At 38.7% G+C, this 13,579-nt stretch overlaps 1 protein-coding gene across 3 annotated transcripts in view; it reads left to right on the forward strand.

The window, feature by feature from the left end:
- The first annotated feature begins 306 nt into the window (after nt 1–306).
- GMPS (guanine monophosphate synthase) overlaps nt 307–13,579 on the forward strand; it is a 56,673-nt gene continuing 43,400 nt past the window's right edge. Inside the window, exon 1 of one of the 3 annotated variants that reach the window (XM_031449601.2) lies at nt 307–642. In XM_031449601.2, coding sequence (XP_031305461.2) covers nt 616–642 — 27 coding nt within the window. In that variant the 5' untranslated portion in view covers nt 307–615. Of the gene's footprint in view, nt 643–757; nt 840–13,075; nt 13,133–13,579 lie in introns of those variants that run through there. The other 2 variants (XM_031449605.2, XM_064492205.1) reach the window with 2 other exon arrangements.

Consider the following 13,579-nt stretch of genomic DNA (forward strand, 5'->3'; position numbering starts at 1 on the left):
TAGCGGCCAGGGTGGGGCGGGGCGCCACCGGCTCCTCCTCTCCCGCCGGGCTGCCGGGTGCGGGAGCGGGACAGGGGCAGCCAGGCTGGGCGGTGCGGTCTCCTCCCCGCCAGGGGCGGCATGACAGGAGTGGGGCGGGGCCAGACGCCGCAGGACCCTCCTCTCAGGGGCGGGCAGGCTGGGGACGCGCGGGTTTCTTCTCCGGGGGCAGGCCTCGGCGGCGGTGGGGACGGACCTGGAGGCGGGGCCAGTCGCCGAAGTCCCCACCTCCGGAGGCGGGCTTATTTGGTGGCGGCGGCAGCTGGGGGAGTGCCGGCGGCGCGGCAGCCTCGCCAAACGGGCTCTGGCTCCTCCCAGTGGCCGGCCGGGGCGGAAGCAGGAGGCGGGGGCAGCGTGCGCGCTGCTGGTCTCTTCTCCCGCGGCGCTGGGGCCCGCGCTCCGAGGCTGCTGCTCGAATCGGCGCTTCGCAGGCGGCCAGCTCTTCTCCGCGCCGCCCGCCCGCCCGCCAGCTACTCGACCAGGCCACCTTCTCAGTCCTGGCCCGTGGCGTCGACCCCACCGACCCTTTCCCGCCCCGTCTCATCTCTGGCTGCCGCCACCGCGGCCCCAGCCCCGATGGCTCTTTGCAACGGAGACTCCAAGGTCAGTCTCTGGCGTGGGGGGTCCCTGCCTCACCGCATCCGGGCGGAAGCGAGGCTCCGTGGCCCGGGAGCCACCGCGCGGGGCCCTTCCCCGCCTCCTCCCCCGAGCCCGCCAGCGCAGCCCTGCGGCCCGGGCAGCGGCGCGTCGCAGAGCCCCGGCTCGGGGCCTGTGGCATGTTTTCTTCTCGGGAGCGGCAGGTGCTTTGTTGATTTTGTCTGCGTGTCGGGGTTCCTGCGCCCGCTGAGCTCCGGGCGTCGGGGAGGGCGTCAGCTTCCCGCTGCAGCGCCCTGGCCCCCGCCTCCCCCGCGCCGCTGTGGGGCGCCGAGCCCGCGGAGCGCGGCCCGAGGTGGGGGGAGGGAGGCGAGCGTGTGTGTGTGTGTGAGTGTGAGAGAGAGTGAGGCGGGGCGGGGGGGCTTCCTCAGCCCTCGCCCCGTCCCTTCGGGATCCTTGGGGCCTTTTGTGGAGCTGCCGGGGCCCGCCGAAGGCAGGGCAGGGTCGGGGCCTCGCGTGAGGCGTTCGAGCTGCGCCGGCCTCCTCTCTTCCCGCCACCCTGTTTCCCGCCTGCCCTCGGCGAGGCTCTCCTGGTTCCCCTATGGCGCCCTTTGGGTCCGCGGTGGCGAGGCCGGCCCTTGAGGAGGCCGCGTGACTGTACCACCCACCCCCTACTCCCGCCCCCGTCGGCGCCCTCCCCAGTCTGGGCCGGTGGCCGGAGGGTCGCTCACTTCGTTCCCCTCCCCCCATCCTTTTCCGAGGGGGTAAGCTTGTGTCCAGCCCCGCCCCCATCCCGCTCTCTCCTTTTCCGCCTTGGTTTGCGGTGGGACCCGCTCCCCGCCGCGGGGAGACCCACTCCCGGCCGCTGGCCTCCGCCACCGCGCCCCGAGGGCCGGGGAAGTCTGGAGTCCCGGGTGCGGGAGAAGTTAACTTGGTGTGCCGAGTGCGGAGAGCACGTTTGGGCCGCTGCTGCGCGTCTCCTCACCTCCAGCTCACTTTTTCTTCGTCTCGCTTCTGTATTGAGCACCTTCGCTTTCACTTGTGTTAAAATTTTCGTTGGTCTGGAGTTCTTTCAGACCCGCGCAAAATCAGTTTTGTCAGCGGGAAACTGCGCGGTTTTGAATTGCGATCTACTTAAGCGAGATGTTTGGGCCTAGATTTAAGAAATTACTGCATTACGTTTTATTCAGGTGTGTGGACTTTTAAACGTCAGGTGGAAACTGGTGTTCTGAGTCAGGCAGTAGTGCCTTTTCAGACAGTATTGTCTTAGAGGTGGTGCCTAAGTCACATCTTAGTGGGTCCTCTCCATGCGTAATTGGCTCAGTCTCTAGTAAACATTAAAAAAGTATTTGTTGAGCAAATGAGTAAAGATTATAAGGTAGTAGATGAACTCTTTTTAAACCAAGGAAACTGATGCTCAAGACTAGTTGGGGCTCTTTCTTGGGATTATACAGGTAAATGAAGATACTTGAACCTTTAGTTTCTGACCTCAGAAGCTTACATAAACCTCAGTGTACAGCTCTTTCGTGTATACTAGTTAACTTACAAAGCAGTTTTCTTCTTTCCTTAATTTGGAGCCTTAAAGTCATTGAAAAGATTCCTCTTTGTGCTGGTAGAGGAAATGACCTTGTTATTACGAGGGCTCAAACCTAATTTACAGACTGAAAAATATGTGCTGATTTGAAAACAGTGTTTTCATATTAAATGACAGCAGAAAGTTAAAGATTCAGTTTTCTGAATCTTAAAACTCAGATTGAGTTTATGAGTCAGGCGTATAGAACACATACTGTTTTCCATAGTTGGTAGTTTTTTTGTTTGTTCGACTTGAATTTTAAAGAGAATCTTCATCAGTTTGATATATTTGAGCCTCAGGTGATTTGCTGATTAACTTATATTTATTTCAAGGTCCTTTATTTTGTAGCATGCCTCTCTTTTTTTTGACCATACTAATAATTGAAAACCGAACTGAAAGCATTTTCAAGAGAAGCAATACAGGGAAATAACATTTTGTCAAATCTGTGATTATTTCATGTATTCCTAAGGAGGAAAAATAAACCTTATGATTAAACAATGATTAATTACAAGAAGCATTCCAAGTGAAGAGATGTTTAAAATGGGACATGCAGAGTAAAGTAGGTGAAGTAAGATATGAAAGGTCCACCTGGAAATCTGAGTAGGCATCTGTTTTCCATACCTTACCACAGAGCCACCTTTTCCTCTGGCGTGAAATACAAGTACCAGACCCAAGATTACTTTGTACATCTGTTGTGCCTCTGACAGTTGTAGTAAATCCTAGTTGATAAATTAAGGTGAGGAAAGAGCTGATTTTGAATTTCCGTATGTTTCAGTATTTTTCAGGATTTTCTGAAATGACATTTCTGTGTGATAGAAATTAGGGAGAAACCTACCTAAATTCTGTAAAAACATTTGGGTTGTTTTCATTAGTTTTATCCACAGAGTGTCATTTAGATCTGGAAAGGACCTTTATGTGTTTCTGCTTCCTAAGCTGGAAAAACAGCTGGTGTTAGAACCTGGCTTTTCTTTTTCTTCAGGAGTACTTTGGTTAACCATCTAAGGTAGAGATTATTGTTTCCTTAAAGAGCTGAAATGATGTTATTTAGTTAAAGTCTTCATATAGAGAGCATAGACAGGTTTTCTTTAAAAAAATTTTGAAACTTTTCATTATTTTGTATGAATATAGCAACTATTAGATGTATTTTGTATGTATATAGCAAATATTAGACATACCGGCTTTTTTCAGTTTTATTAAGGCAAGATTATGAGAGTAATGTTCTTTGGGCTACTTGTCAAGTTTACCACCTTTGGCCCCATCTAAGCCTTAGACGCTTTTGGTTGGAGTAGAGGTAGGACCTGCCTGCCCCACCACCTTCACTGAGATGTTGACTAGGATATATCATACTTGGATTAAAGGTTTTTTAAAAAAATACCTGTTGATTACATGTGATATAGGATCTTTAATGACATCTAATGTTGAAAATCAAGATTTGCCATTTTAAAATTTATTTTTGAATTGAATGGAAAGATGACCTGAGATTTTTAGGGATGCATTGAGAATTGACAACTGTCCTTTTATGATAACCCTATAGTACCTTTTTTCCAAAGGTCAAAGATGAATTTTTTTCCCTCCAGATTTTGTTCCATCTGTTAAGATATTCATCTAGAATGGAAGAGCTGTTACAGACAAAAGGAATGGTTTTTATTGTTTTCTGTTCTTAGACTTGAAAGGTTTTGAAATTCTTCCGGGAGCCTCAGATGACCTTGTCTTTAGCATGGTCCAACTTGTCACTTAAGGAAAATAATTGTCTTTTAAGAATTAAAAAAAGTACATATGTGTCCTATACTCATTCATATGTGTTTGATACTTTTCTAAAGCTATTTAATGAATTATATTTTAAAGGATGCTGTTTGAAATAATGAATAATTATTTGCTATCCACAACGATGAAATTTTCCTCTGTTACGGTACTTGAGCTGTTTTCATGCTTCTTTCTAACTTAAACTCTGTTTAGATGCTCAAAATGAATGAAGTCCTCAGGATTAATACATGATTTTGAAGTACTTTGTGAATCAACAAAAAAGTAATTGCTTCAGAGAATTTAGAATCTTTGTGTATCACATATATAGTTCTAGGTTGTGTAGAATATTCTTTTTTTTCCATGCTTATTGTGGAATAGAGTTTTTTGTATTTATTTATGAGTCACAGCAGTTCAAAAAATAGCTTTACTATAATGATAGTCTCATATTAGTTGGTTTTCTCGTTGGCCAACCCTTGCCATCCCTTTGGGTTCATGGTTTTGAGGACCTAGGAGATGCTTTATGTAGTTAGGACAATACACTCCTTAATATAGTCCACTACAACTTGATAGGAATAAGGTGTTTGGTTATAGTACGGTGACCATGTACTCTTTGCCTAAACTGGGGCACTTAAGCATAAAAGGAGGTGCTAAAAATAATTTAAATTTATATTTGCTGTAAAATGCTACCAAACGAAATACATAATTGGATTTATACAATATAGCAAACAAATACTTGGCAGGACTTATGTAGCATGAGTGTTCAGATTACTCTCTTCGTACATTATGCACAGGAACACACAATCTCTTTCCTGTATGTATTTCACAAACACCTTACATATCCCACCAACCCAGCAGATAAAGACCTGGAGGTTTTGTGCTGAGGAATGGCTGTGGCACAACTGGCTGGTATACCAAGTGGCTGCCCTGGACAGCAGCGTCTAACATTTTTCTGTCAGCACCCATGACTGGATAGAGTAGCTAACCCTAATTGCCAGTGTCCAAGTGTACTTCATTTTATCTGGAAAAGATCACAAAAGAGAGATGGGTTCTCTCTGGTTGGCTTTCACTACACCTGCACTCCACAGAGTACCAGGCAAACCCATGGTAGAAGGTGAAAGTATAAAGTGGAAATGTAACAAGCCCATTTTATCTTACTCTAACGCAGTTATTCATAATATGTTAAAAAATGAAAAACGTGAGACAGATGTTAAGTTGGGTAGGATGTGGGAATAACAGTTGTAAATTAGGACAGTCCTATGCCAACTGGGCCATATGGTCACTCCAGTTGTAGAGTACGTATTATTTTGCATTTCGATCTTCATCTCTAGTGATGTGTATTTAAAATTTGGCTAAAATACAAGCCTAATGTGTATACATTAAAATAGTTTTATTTTTAAATTAGTAACTGTGCTAAGAGAGTTATTTTAAAATTCTCAAAAGTTGAGTGTCAAATTAGTTGCTTTCCAAAGTTTGAAAACCAGCAGTGTTGAAATTGATCAAAAGGTAATATAATCTGCCCTAGTCTACCATAACAATTGCAGAGAATGTTTTGAAACCTTTAAAACTGGCTGGACGTGTAAAATTCTCTGTTTCTCCTGTTTGTCAACAGGAAATAAAGAATCCTTTTTATTATCAAAACTCTTGGAGACTTATTATGTAAATTTAACTTCACCTTGTCTGTAATTTGGAAAACTAATATTAGTAATCCTTATCTTCTGAGTTTCATTGTGAATGTAAATCTAGGACTCCAGAATTCTAAAATCCACTTTGGACAAATTTGGGGTGAACAATCCCTAATCAATTTGGGAGATTTTAGATGAATAAAAATAGTTGTAGGTAGGTCATTGTTTTGATACATTATTGATAATAGTGAAACTTTTTTTATGCTATGATTTTTTTCCCACTTTAACGTTTTATGAAAAATTTCAGACAAGTTAAAAAGAAATTTTAGTCAACATCTGTGTTCACCACCTCGATTTTACCATTCACTTTTCCTAAAGATTTTTATATTAGCTTAATTGAGATGTAATTCATATACCATAAAATTCTCCTTTTAAAGGGTACAATTCAGCAGTTCTTGGTATAGTCACAGATTTCTACAGCCATTACCACAGTCAATTTTAGAGCATTCTCATCACCCCTAGAAGAAATCCTGTACCCTTTAGCAATCAGTCCTCATTGTCCCCCACCTGCTGCACCCTCCCAGCCCTAGGCAATACTAATCTTTTTCTGTCTCTCTAGATTTGCCTATTATGAACATTTTATATAACTATAATCTTACAATATGTGGTCTCTTGTGACTAGCTTTTTTTTACTTAGCATAAATGCTTTCAAAGTTCATCAAACCGGTAGCATGTATAAGTACCTCATTTTTATTGGCAAATAATATTCCATTGTATGGCTATAGCACCTTTTATTTATCCATTCATCAGTTGATGGATATTGGATTGTTTACATTCTTTGGCTATTATGGATAATGTTGCTATGAATATTCCTGTACAGGTTTTTTTGGGGGGAGGTGAGATATGGTTATTTATTTATTTACTTGTTTATTTTTAGAGGTGGTACTGAGGATTGAACCCAGGATCTTGTGCATGTTAAGCATGCACTCTACCACTTGAGCTATACTCTCCCCTTCTTGTATAGGTGTTTGTATAGAGATAAATTTTCATTTCTTGTGGGTATATAGCTAGGAGTAGAATTGCTGGGTCATGTGCTCTAATTCTTTGTTTAACCTTTGGTGAATTGTCAGACTGTTTTCCAAAGTTGTTTTCCTACAACCGTACTAAATTTATTTATTCTAGTAGTATTTTAATGGAACTTACAGGATTTTATTTATGTAAGATCATGTCATCTGCAAATAGAGATAGTTTTACTTTTTCCTTTCCACTCTAGGTACTTCTAATTTCATTTTCTTGCTTAATTACCCTGGCTAATATGTCTACTTCATTTCTGAATAGAAATTAGGTAAGGGCAGAAATTCTTGTTCCTGATCTTAGTGGGGAAAAAGCAGTTAGTTTTTCATCACTAAATGTGATGTTAGCTGTGGGTTTTTCAAAGATGCCCTTTATCAGAGTGAGGGAGTTTCCTTTCATTCTTAGTTTGTGGATTGTCTTTTATGAAAAGATATTGGATTTTGACAAATACTTTTTTCTACATATATTCAGATGATTATATGGTTTTTGTTCTTAATTGTATTAATTGATAAATTAGATTAATTGATTTTTAGATATTAAGTCAAATTTGCATTCCTGGGATAAATCTCTCTTGGTAATGATGTATAATCCTTTTTTATATGTTGCTGAATTTGACTTGTTAATTTTGTTGATTTTCACGTCTACATTCATAGGCAATAATGGCTTGGAGTTTTCTTATAATGTCTTTGGTTTTGGTGTCAGGACAATTCTGACCTCATAGAATGAATTGGGATACCATTCACTTTTTACTAAATTTGCTTTATGTGATCAGTTTTTGGAGTCGGACCCTTGGTTACATTTTGGTGGGCCATTTTCATATTGCTGCACAAGACTTAGAGCATTCGGCTGAAGAAGATAGTTCTTTTGGAGGTAGTTGCTATACTTTGAATGGATATAGCTTGAGTTAGACTGAACATTTTTAGGAATAAAGTTTTAATGGGTGATTAATCAGTCCATTTAAGTGGATTTAACTTGATGGACTTTGGTTTTGAAACAAGAGTGGCTCATAGGTTTGAATGAGTGTTGGCTTTGTTATTGACACCATGACCATCCAGTGTTACTGACCATGACCATCCAGTGCTCCTGAAGGCTGAGGGTAACAGTTACTTATTGTAGCATTGCCTTTTAGTTTGTGGAGAGAAATGGTAGTTTGAAAAAGTCACTAATAAGTGATTTTTTTTTTTTTACTTATTTGTATAGAGGTAAACTGTACATATAGTGAAGTGCACAGATCTTTAAGTGTACAATTTGACTTGTGACAAATATATATATATATAACTCATGTAACCACCACCCCAATCAAGATATAGAACATTTCCATCACTCCCAAATTTCCATCATGCCCCTTGACAGTCGGCCCCTCCACTTCTCCAGCAGCAACCACTGTTCTGATTTCTATATCCATACATCAGTTTTGTCTGTTTTTGAATTATGTATCAGTAGAATCACACAATGATTTTGGCTTTTATTCAACACAGTATTTTTGAGATTTATCCATGTTGTGTGTATCAGTTGTTCATTTTTATTGTTATGTAGTGTTCCACATAGATATGCCAGAGTTTATTTATGCATTCACATGTTGATGGCCATTTGGATTGTTCTCAGTTTTTGTGGACATAGGTGTTCATGTCTCTTGTATAAATACCTAGGAGTGAAATTGCTGGATCAGAGGATAATCCTTAATAGGTTTGGTATTTCCCATTTCCTCCAGCTTGGAATATTTAGACTGTAGTAATAGGCTCCTTGATGCCTGGAAGAGATAAACCTTGGTGTAGTAGAACAAACTTATAAAAAGTTCTATTATAATATTTTATGCTTAAGGATATTTTTAAAAGTATCTTGCTCAGCTGTATTTTAATGAAAATAGTATATGGTTTGTACACAAATAAGCTCCTTTTAGATAGGTTTATAAAAACCAAGAGAAATGAACCACTACTTTATTTGATAGTAGCAATTTTAATTTTAAATTTGTATATATATATTTTTATCGAAGTACAGTCAGCTTACAATGTTGTGTCAGTTTCTGATGTACAGGATGCTTCAGTCATACGTATACATACATATGTTTGTTTTCATATCCTTTTTCACTGTAGATTACTGTGAGATATTGAATATAGTTTCCTGTGCTATGCGGTATGAACTTGTTTATCTGTGAATTTTAAATTAAAAAATAATTTGACAATAAAACTGATGAAAATAAATAGAACTTGAAGCATTCTGGATTTAATAACATTAGATGTTTTGAACAACCTTAGCATTGGTGCAGTATCTTCACATGAAAGTTGTTTTCAGGTTATTTGGTAAGAAAATTTCTATCAGTTTGTTTGTGAGGCATATTACCCTGTCTCCTGTGGTGCCTCTTGAGTTCACCAGGCCTAGCTTTTCAAGAGTTTATTTAGTAGTGCCCCTATGTGGTTTCTCTTCACTGTTGTTTTTCCTTCATTAGTTACCTCCTTAAAAAAAAGAGGTAAGTATACAATTATATTTTAATCACTAAAGCTAAATATTCAGTGTACTGTGTGTATATATATACATATTTTTTTTTTTTTTTGAGGTAGGAGATAATTAGGTTTATTTATTTATTTTTTAGAGGAGATACTGGGAATTGAAACCAGGACCTCAGGCATGGGCTCTAGCACTTGAGCTGTACCCTCCCCCTGTGTGTAATGTATATTTTGAAGTTGAGGGAGGTCACAGAAAACTAAGCATAATAATAACCATTTTGTACAATTTGCCCTACATTATTTTTTGGAGGGGGGTAAGTAATTAGATTTGTGTGTGTGTGTGTGTGTGTGTGTGTGTGTGTGTGTATGTATGTGTGTATTTATAGAGGCAATACTGGTGATTGAACGCAGGACCTCATACATGCTAAGCATGCACTCTACCACTTGAACTATACCCTCCCCCACTGCCCTACATTCTTATGTATTTGTTATATATGGCCAGAGAAAGCAGAATTACAATTTGTTATTGATTCATAACCTGCCATGGATACTTTGGTGTTAGATGGTTCTTTGAACTTTCACTTAGGTAGTATTAGAAACATTTTCAGAAAGACGTGATGCTAATTTCATGCCCAGGAGTTTGTGGTTGAACTCAGCTGAGCTCCACCGCTCTCATCGTTTTCAATGAGTAAGTAGGCTCATGGTGCTTTCATAATAATGGCAGAAGTACAGGAGACAAGTGGAAGCATTAAGATGGCTTAAGACTTGGCACAGTATCACTTCTGCCTGCGTTACATTGGTCATAGCAGGTCTCATGGTTGAGCCCAGTGTCAAGAGTGAGGAAATATATTCTGCTTATAATAGGACAAACTGCAAAGTGACTTGACAAAAGGCATGTACATAGGAAACAGTGAAGAATAGTGTAGTCTCTTATATATGGAAAATTAAAAATACCTACAAATAGAGCAAAGACTATAATGTCCTCATCATTCAGCTTAGCAGTTACAAACATGTGGTTAATATTCCTTCATATATGTTTACTTAGTGCCTTAGTAAGTTAAATGTGTCTGATCTATTTTTGTAGGTTAAGATTGGTCATTTGATTCAGGGCATTGCTGTCTTATCCATCCATTGTCAAATGCCTCATCAGTCTTTTACCTAATGATTTTAATAGCTAATATCTAATTCAGTGCTTCTCACAGATCTGCAATAAATAACCAGTTTTTAAAAAATTCCAATCCACCATAACTACTGTTTTTGTAAAATACCTTTTTAGATATTTATAATTAAAAAATCTAATGCAGAGAATAAAAGCCCTAAATTTTTATTACAGATTCAAGGAAATAAAATTACTCTCTCAACTTGTTTTATAAGTTTATAAATGCTTATATAAAACTTATGTACATTTTCCTATTATGGACTGGTGACAGTTTGCAGACCAGCACTGGTCCTTTTGTGGACCACAGTAACTTAGATCCATTATTTTATAAGAGATTGCAAAGTGGTGATATTCTAATTCTGTTTTTTCTGGAACTGTTATAAAGAACTTTCTCTCATTAACCCTATGGTTACTTGTGGCAGAGTTGATACTAAAAAAGCAGAATGTATACTTGATTCCTTCCCATAACTTTCACAAATTTGGTTCATAGTTTTTTCAAGTTCTATTAACTCATCATTATTTTCAATAAAGTATAGTTCAGGCACATGTGACAGTTGAAAGGGCAAGATATAGAATGGAGATTGGGATTATGAAGTATAATAGTAGCATCTTGAAAAATGGACTGTGTGCTGAATACCTGTAAAACTGACATTCTACTGCTTAAACTATAGTTTTTCTTACGGAAAAAAGTATAGATCTCTTCTAAGCTAAAACTAATTCTTAAACGTGTTTTAGGAATAGTGATTTTATAAGAGAGGCAAAATTGAAGCTCTTCACAAACTCAGTATATTTAAAGAGATAGCCCTTTGATTATCTTTCATCTCTGCTTGAAAAGTGTTGTCATCTGAGGTCATACTGATAGTATGAGGTGATGAACTGAAGGGAGGCTAAAACTGTATTTCTGTTTCTTTGTTTGCTTCTTTGCAAGGAACCTTTGGTTCTATAGTGTCGTGTAGCCCATTCAATCCAAGGCAGTATTTTTTGTTAAAATAATAGACCTCAGCCACAATTAGAATGCAGAGTCAGTCAGGAAAACTAAAGGTTAACATAAAGAAAAAAACCTGTGAGGAGTGTAACTAAGAAAATCAGGTTGAACATAATTCAGAACTTTTCCTTCTGATATTTTAGTGGTATGACAACAGTTACTGAATGCTGTTTGGGTGTGTATATTGCCAACTTTCAGAAAAAAAAACCCAGAATGATTTGGGCTAATTAATAGTAGTTTTGATTTATCTAGAGATCACCTTGTTTCTCAGTTGGCTAATGCTGACCATTGAATGGGAAAAGTAGCTATAATAAAACTTTTTAAGGATTTAAAATGAGGTAAAGAATAGTGTACTTTGATTTTAATCAACAGTGCCAAGTTTTCTTAGTTATAGTTTGTCAACCAAATAACATTGCTATAACTTTCTCAAAAGACCTCTTTTAGGATCATTGAAATCAAAGGGGAAAATAGATCATTGATTTCAAAAGGTTTAAAAATTAGAATTAGAAATTGTGACACTGGAATAATTTTTTATTTCCCTTGAAGTTAGAAAAGAAAGATAATTTAGAATTGTGTGTTTATTTTATTACCCAGTGATCATATGTATAAATTAAACCCATTAATGCTATATTTTATCTGAGAAGCTGAAATTTCTCAACCACTTCCATGATTAGGGTTTGTGTATATGGGTTATGGCTGTCTTTAAGTGGCTGCTAAAAGTAGTATCTGAGTCTGAGCTAAACTGCTTTTTAATTCATTGATTTAGATAATACGTTCAGACTGTTCAGGAATGGTGCCCATTTGAATTTGAAAGGAGCTGTTCGCACCTTTGTAGATAGGGGAGAAGAGGATTTATAATGACTTTGAAGAATCAAAAGCTACAGTTGTTTACTCAAGAGAAGATGATGTTCTAATCAGAAGTACTACAGATTAGTTCAGAAAAGGAGAAAAAATAATTTAATTAGAAATTAGAAAGATAATACCGAAATGATAGTAGCATGGCCCCAAATAACATGTAGAAACAAAATAAGAGTGATGAATAACTACAGGCTTGAAATCTCATTAGGGAAGAGTGTTTCCTCAATGTATGAACTCATTAACTAACCAAGAACAGTGAACGGCTATGTCAACACCATATTTCACTAGGGACTTGTATTTCCCAAACTTGTTGAACACTGAAAACTTAAACATAGTAACTTATTGAAGATATTCCATTTGAGGCCTATAGGTTGCATACTTGGATTAAACGAGAGAGAGAATGAATTCAAACAAATTGAGTGATCAAAATTATAATATTTAATATCTACAAATGTGTTGAAATTATAGGACAAATGGAACAAAAGTCAGTGATCATAATGTAGGTAACGTGAAACGGTCGGTAATAAGTAAGCATTGCTTAAACGACTAAATGTATATTCAGTGTTGTGTATTATTGCATCAGGGGATGTCGCATGACTTCTAGATTTTTCTTAGGTGTATAACTATAGGCATTTTATACATTTGTTACATAAAATGAACAACTGAATCACTGTCACCTGTATTCAGTAATTGCACCTAGAATTTTTTTTATATATTGTAGCAGACTTACTTTTTTTTTTTAAAGAATCACATACCACCTAGATGTAGATAAAAGATCTCTATATTTATATGAAATAGTTTTAGTGTTTCTAAACCTTATTCACATTTAGCCTCTTCTGAATTACTTTTTGACTTGAGTTGTCCAGGTCCTGTTTTTCCACAGATCTTTTATTCCATCAAGAATTTTGATGATTCAGTATTTCTTGAGGATGCTCAGTTATTTCTGGGATTTTTTTTCCAGGCCATTGACAACTCATTCTGGAATTTTTGACATTAGTGCTTCCTTAATCTTACCAGAAGATGTCAATGGAAGTTTTTCAGGTAATAACCAGAACTCAGTCCTTCTTCAAATGGTTTGTAAAAAGCTTTGCTGACTGAAATGTTAAGGGATTGCACTTGTTCAGTGATACCAGTAGGAATAACAAGCCACTGTACTTTCCAGGGATCTTTCTCAACTGTGCATAGAATGAATAGGGAAATGACATACTTGATGAATTACAGAAAGCTCCAGCATGTCTATTCTAGATGACTTTCAGCCAAGCTCACCTGTGTTTCTTTCCCTGAACTATTGGGGCATCTTTCTGCTCTAAGGAAAATTAACTGAGAGATTCTGGGAATCACTCTCCCCTAAGGGGTTTTATGTCAAATTGTATGTAACTATGACCTTGGCAATGACAGTTTTGTCATTGGGCTAATGGAAAATTTAAGTTATAGCATGATTTCAGAGATGTCTGATTCCTTTCAGTTGACGTATCTGAGATTGATTCA

The sequence above is a fragment of the Camelus dromedarius genome, chromosome 2 (assembly GCF_036321535.1).
Source record: "Camelus dromedarius isolate mCamDro1 chromosome 2, mCamDro1.pat, whole genome shotgun sequence".
Classification (NCBI taxonomy): Eukaryota; Metazoa; Chordata; class Mammalia; order Artiodactyla; family Camelidae; genus Camelus; species Camelus dromedarius.